Here is a 6,521-nt window from a genome sequence, read left to right on the forward strand (position 1 = left end):
GTCTTTATCTGTGCTGAAAAAATAAAAACAGATTGATTACACCTCTTACTCTATCTAGACAATAAACTGGAAGTAAGTAATACTCTCTCACACTAGGAAATGACCAACAAACATTTTTAGTACCGACTGAAATGTGCCTTTTTCACCAAGCACTTTATTAAACTGTTAAGCACTGAAAGTTACCCACAAATGTCTTGTTCAGTTCATCTTGTTCATCTAGATACGCTGCAATTCACCGGTCAAAATGAGGAGATATACATGAGGTTCAGAATGAATAGGTCAAGTGTGGGTAACATTAGACATTTGCATCCTCCTCATTGCATTGGATGACAATAAACCTAAATGTTCTTACTCCTACTATGAATAAAACAACAGTAGAACAAGTTGGCTTCAACAGCAAGTGACGAAACGACCTGTCATTCAGCTCAAGGCTGAGCAATAATGATGTTATAATGAGTTTTGTCAGTCCTCAAGTTCGTTTTCACTCCTCCCTGTTCCTGCGCCAAAACATCTGATGGAGACAAGAACAAGTCCTGAAATCAATACCTCTTGGAAACAAATTCATTGTTGACACCATCATCTGCCAACTTACACAACCCCCCATTTTCACATCCCCGTATTATTAAAACTAGCACAGCGTTTAGAGTGCTGGGACCCTTCGCTTTTAATTAAAGCAAGCCGGCTAATGCAAAGTGAACTGAGCTTCAGAGCCTGCATTAACAGTCTTTGTAACGGTCCCATGACTCATAAATAATGGCTGTGCTGTCATGAGGAACCTGGGAAAGCCATTAAGGGATAGTGAGAGGTATCCGCATGTGTGGCAGCAGGCAGGCAGGCAGGCAGGCAGGCAGACAGAAGGGACGAGGCTGGAAGCCTTGATGGTCTTGGGTCTGCCAGGAGTAACCTTGGCAAAGCTGAGTCTCACACAAATCACCGTGCTGGTCCCCCCCCATCCCCACCAGTTTCCCCTCCTTTACGTCCTCCCCTCCACGACCGAGGGTTTCCCGCTGACCTTTGGCTTCTCTGGCGGTCATTTTTGGCCGCGGTGCTTCCACTCCCAGCTCTAGTATTGATATTGAAGAAAGGATTTACAATTGATCTCGTTCTGTTCTGAATACAGCAGGGCACAATGATGGAGGTTTTGCTCTATTTTAGTCACCCTCTTATCTATTATTTATAAAGCTTGTTGCCAGGAAAGGTTACAAATATAACTGCTGTGGGGGAAAAAAAAGAAAAAGGAAAAAATAACAAGAATTACATGTCAGAAAGTGAGTCAATAATCATTGTTGCTTCTGTATTTGACAGTAAATCCAACAAATCAACATCAAAGTTCAGAGCATCCACCTGAATTAGAAAAATGAAACATGCATTTCAGGTAGTTTATGATGAATAAAATGCAGCAAAAAGGTTTAAATAAAAGCTTTTTGTCTGTAAATTTGGCATTGCAGTTGGAAGGATATATCACTGAGTGAACATGTGTAACAGACAGCAGTGCAGCTGAACAATGCTGAAGATGTGTACCGCTTTAAATTGCCCACACTGCAGATAAGGTGAGGAGTGGTAGCTACAGTGCGGATGGAGAGCGCGTTTTTTCGCCCTTGCCTTCTCCATCACCAGCACGTCTCTTGGTATGCATAGCAATGCCCGACTGCAGGTTTGACTAAGCTTTATATACCAGCTCAGCGGCCACTGCTGACTGCAGAAATATTTCACCCTAAATGTTTCTTTCACCTTACAAAAAAAAAGAAAGCCCCTCTCACCCTTCTGCCGAGCTGAAACCATGCAGGACCAATAAAGGCCGCTTTATATGTGTTATAAGTGTGTGTTAGTGCGTGGGGTTCTGGATCAGTGAAATTGCATAATCTTCTAGCCCACTACGTAGGGCGATTCTTTCATGCATGTCGTTTCAAGTCAGTGTCTTGCAGACGCTTTTCTGCTCACCATGTAGGCTATTAGGAGACTACAGGACTCTCAGATCTGCCTCTGCACTAAACGCTGGGACTCTGCCAGAGCATCTCTGCAGCTCAGACACTGGCTCCTTGTCGAGATGTGTTTTATGTGGCGGGTGCATGCCTAAATAGGAAATAAAAAATGCAAATTGGCTGGGTGACGCGTGAATACATTAAAAAAAAAAAATTCTGAGCGGCAGATTTATTCAGAAATGAAATTGATGCACATGTCCCAGAAGGCGTCTAATTATTAAATCTAAGTTAATAAGATTATCTTTTGTTTAAGCTCCCTCCCTCATCTTCCTCGCGTTGCTCTTCACTCCCCTTTGCAGATGTTGCCTCTGTGAAGCACCTTATCAGGACTATTTACCTTTGCGGCTGTCTGCAGCCAGAGCTCGTCATACAGTCAGTCAGTGTGGCGTGGAGGGGAACAGTGGAGGCCGATCATTCTGCTGATCCCAGCACCTTCGGTTATTAAGGGAAGCACCAGCACCTCCTTGATCGGTTCCCTCCTCCCTTTTTTTTTTTTTTTTTTTTTTTTTTTTCTTTTGCCTATCGCCATCCCACGACAGCCTACCCGGAGGAAAGGAGTCAGGGAGGGGAAAGCGAGGACACACCCGCACATAGCTACTGTACCCGGTGTACACGGCGAAGATGCTGCAGACAACATGAGGTGAATATCATCGACTGTCCCAAATTGGAAATTCTTTTTTCTTTTTTTTCCTCCCACCCTCGCTGAAGACAGAAGACCTGATTGTCGCAGCTGGTTATTCACCTTCCCTCCTACCAGTGTCCAGCAGGAGCATCAACTCACATCCAGATATGAAAAAGATGTCTGCAGGTATGTGTGAAATCAAGATTACGTTTACCTATCATCTCTGAATTTAATTAAATATGTTTGGTTGTTTTTTTGTTTTTTTTTTAAAGTCGTGGCATGTTGTAGTTTAATGTACTGCTTTGCACTTCACTGGAAAACGTGATGACAGAAAATAAGCCTGCAGTTCTAAATGTGTTGTATGTTTCATTAGGATTTTATTCACTAAAACTGTCCTCCTACTCTTTTAGTGGAGATGATGCAGAGAGATACAGTTTTTCTCTTGGAACCTATTTTCTTCTATGGATAAATTATTTATAGGTGTTTTTGAATATTTCAGAGACAGGCACCATTTCAAGACTAAAATGCTCCCAACAAAACAAAACTGGTGTCAATTAATACGAGGCATTTGGGTGTTTGCTTGGTGCAGCAGTAAATCTTGAAAGCGTCTCGTACATTTTTTTGTGTTTGACTGCAGTGGTTTTCTATGATATTCTAGACAGGATGCTGTCTGTATGAATTGGGTGCCTGCTGCATTGCAATATTCATGCATGGCTTCACTGCAAAAGGTAGTCCCATTCATCTCAGTGGATATTGTCCATTTCAGCAGATCAGTGTCCTAATTTATGAGCTTCTGTTCGTTTAGATGCCAGTTAGCCCCTGAGTTTACCTGCATTGAGGCAATTTATATGCAAGGTAGATTGCTTATTAGCATATTAATTTGCCCAAGTCAGGAGCAGGAGCGTCAAGTTTCCATGAGATGGTTCATTTTGGTATCGACTGCATTCTCGCCTTACATATCATATCAAATCTTATGACATTGTTTCAGAGGGTGGTTTCATGTTCATCTATTTTGAGTTGTTTGCTCTTGTAGCTAAAGCAAATTCCCGACATCTGTGGACTAAATGGAAGAAGTATTGAGTGTTTAATTATGTCTTAGGTTTACCTGACCTTGTTGTCTGTCTTTGCTTTGTCTGTCCTACATGCAGTCAGATCCTAGGTGACATCCTGTGGCCGTCAGGTCTTTACGGTGTTGAGCCCCCTCCCTCTCCTGGCCCCTGCCTGCAGTTCTCCAGGCTGCAGGACCCAGACTCACTGAAAAGTGCAGGCCTCCTCCCCCCGCAGAATGACTGTTGCCACAGGCGACCCCTCTGATGAAGCGGCTGCACACCCGGGGCACCCGCAGGACTACGACCCTGAGGCCGACCATGAGTGTTGTGAGAGGGTGGTCATCAACATCTCAGGGCTGCGCTTTGAGACTCAACTCAAAACCCTCTCCCAGTTCCCAGAGACTCTGCTGGGGGACCCCAAAAAGAGGATGCGTTACTTTGACCCGCTGAGGAACGAGTACTTTTTCGACAGGAACAGACCCAGCTTTGACGCCATATTGTATTATTACCAATCAGGGGGCCGGCTAAGAAGGCCGGTCAATGTCACCCTTGATATTTTCTCAGAGGAGATTCGCTTCTATGAGCTGGGTGAGGAGGCCATCGAGATGTTCAGAGAAGACGAGGGTTTCATCAAGGAGGAGGAGCGTCCTCTTCCTGACAATGAGTTTCAGAGACAGGTGTGGCTGCTGTTCGAGTACCCAGAGAGCTCAGGTCCTGCTAGGATTATTGCCATAATCTCTGTAATGGTCATCCTGATATCTATAGTCAGTTTCTGCTTGGAGACCCTTCCCATTTTCCGCAATGATGAGGATGAAATGCACAAGTCTCATGCGGAAGTCTTTTCACCTGAGACCAACACCACAATCATCAGCTACACATCAACCTACTTCACCGACCCCTTCTTCATCCTGGAGACTCTTTGCATTATATGGTTCTCCTTTGAGTTTCTAGTGCGCTTCTTTGCCTGCCCCAGCAAAGCAGGCTTTTTTGGTAATATAATGAACATTATTGATATTGTTGCTATCATCCCTTACTTCATCACTCTTGGCACAGAGCTAGCTGACAGGCCAGAGGATGGTCAAGCGGGTCAGCAAGCCATGTCTTTAGCCATTCTCAGGGTTATCCGATTAGTACGTGTCTTCAGAATTTTCAAGCTGTCTCGTCACTCCAAGGGGCTTCAGATCCTGGGCCAGACCCTGAAAGCCAGCATGAGAGAGCTCGGCCTCCTCATTTTCTTCCTCTTCATAGGGGTCATCCTTTTCTCCAGCGCCGTCTACTTTGCTGAAGCAGACGAGCCAGAGTCACAGTTCGAGAGCATCCCAGATGCGTTTTGGTGGGCTGTGGTGTCCATGACAACAGTTGGCTACGGTGATATGGTCCCAACTACGATTGGTGGCAAGATCGTGGGTTCCCTCTGTGCCATTGCAGGTGTGCTGACCATTGCCTTGCCAGTGCCTGTCATTGTGTCCAACTTCAACTACTTCTATCACCGCGAGACTGAAGGTGAAGAACAAGCTCAGTACCTACAGGTGAACGTGCCCAAAGCCGATTCAGCCGAGGAGCTGAAGAAGAGCCGGAGCGGCTCCACCATCAGTAAATCGGACTACATGGAGATCCAGGAGGCTGTGAACAACAGCAACGAGGACTTTCAGGAGGAGAACCTTAAGACAGCCAACTGCACGCTGGCCAACACAAACTATGTAAACATCACCAAAATGCTCACAGACGTGTAGTCATCTGCTATTTCGTCTGCCGTCACAGCGGGAAATGTGGAGCTGAGCAACTGGATGGGACAGGTGGACAGCCTCCCATCTCACGTGTGCTGGAAAAATCAAGGCAATAGAATTCAGGATGTTATTGATGATAGACAGTGAAAAGATATATAACAAAAACCATTTGCTCACTCCGCGCTCATCCTGTCTTCACTCCTCACAATTTGCCCTTAAAACTTCTGATACCTGTCAAACAGGGTGAAATTTCAAATTCTGCATTTCTGCATGGAGTTGGCTTTATCTGTGTGGCTGTTTAAAAAAAACAAAAAACAAACAAAAAAAAAAAATGTCCCGCTCACAACAGTAGCCAACATTAGTGCACAAAAAGAAAAGAAGAAGAGAGAAACACAGCGGTGAAAAAATTAATTATTGCTTTCTAAGAATAAAAAAGAAAACAACAACACAACACAACACGAGCCCTGCTTTAGTCCCCCTGTCCCTTGGTCCCTCATTTCCCAAGCCACACTGCTCTGCCATGTGCTTTCTGAAAAAGCCCTATCCGCGCGCTACATATGCTGCTTCCTGGAGCCAATGAAAAAAAAAAAAAACTGTCTTATGCTTCACCATTTAGAGATAAAAGGATGTGTGAGCATAAAGCGAGCCCACTCCAGCGCTAATATGGCCTGCGGGTGACTTGTGACGAGGTTTGGTGGTTAAGTACACCACGTTATTTCAAGGATGAATGACAGCCATCAGCGCTAAGCTTATGGTTCGACACCTTTTTTTCCCAGTAGACATCAGTATCTGATGAATGACTGAGAATGGCCTTGACTTTTCACTGCTTTGGTCTTACATGTACTGTATGTATTGCAATGCAAGCTTCCCCCCTTCCATTCACCCAAACTGGTCTTACTGCAGAGCTTTGAGGACAACTTGAATGTTTCTTCTTGTTTTGTTTGTTTTTCACAGTTTCACACATACAGTACTTATTCATATAGATAGGTAGGTTAACTGTGACTTAACTGATAGCAGGTAGGTAGGTAGGTACTGTTAGTAGTAAATGTAGTCAGTAGATTATTGCATGACATTTTTATCTGAATGAGAATTTCCACTTGTTTCTCAACTGCCACTTGCTTCATTACATCACTGTATATTT

At 44.3% G+C, this 6,521-nt stretch overlaps 1 protein-coding gene across 1 annotated transcript; it reads left to right on the forward strand.

Annotated features, from left to right (window-relative positions):
* Positions 1-2,705: 2,705 nt before the first annotated feature.
* LOC121894448 (potassium voltage-gated channel subfamily A member 2) lies at positions 2,706-5,399 on the forward strand. The gene is made up of 2 exons (XM_042407059.1): positions 2,706-2,790; positions 3,753-5,399. The coding sequence occupies exon 2, from the start codon at positions 3,890-3,892 to the stop codon at positions 5,384-5,386; it is 1,497 nt and encodes a 498-aa protein (XP_042262993.1). The 5' UTR covers positions 2,706-2,790; positions 3,753-3,889; the 3' UTR covers positions 5,387-5,399.
* The last annotated feature ends 1,122 nt before the right edge of the window (positions 5,400-6,521 follow it).

The sequence above is a fragment of the Thunnus maccoyii genome, chromosome 3 (genome assembly GCF_910596095.1).
Source record: "Thunnus maccoyii chromosome 3, fThuMac1.1, whole genome shotgun sequence".
NCBI classification, from domain to species: Eukaryota; Metazoa; Chordata; class Actinopteri; order Scombriformes; family Scombridae; genus Thunnus; species Thunnus maccoyii.

Bases quoted from the DNA above. Each gene is read 5' to 3' on its own strand.
- LOC121894448 (XM_042407059.1), top strand. From the start codon at position 3,890: ATGACTGTTGCCACAGGCGACCCCTCTGATGAAGCGGCTGCACACCCG.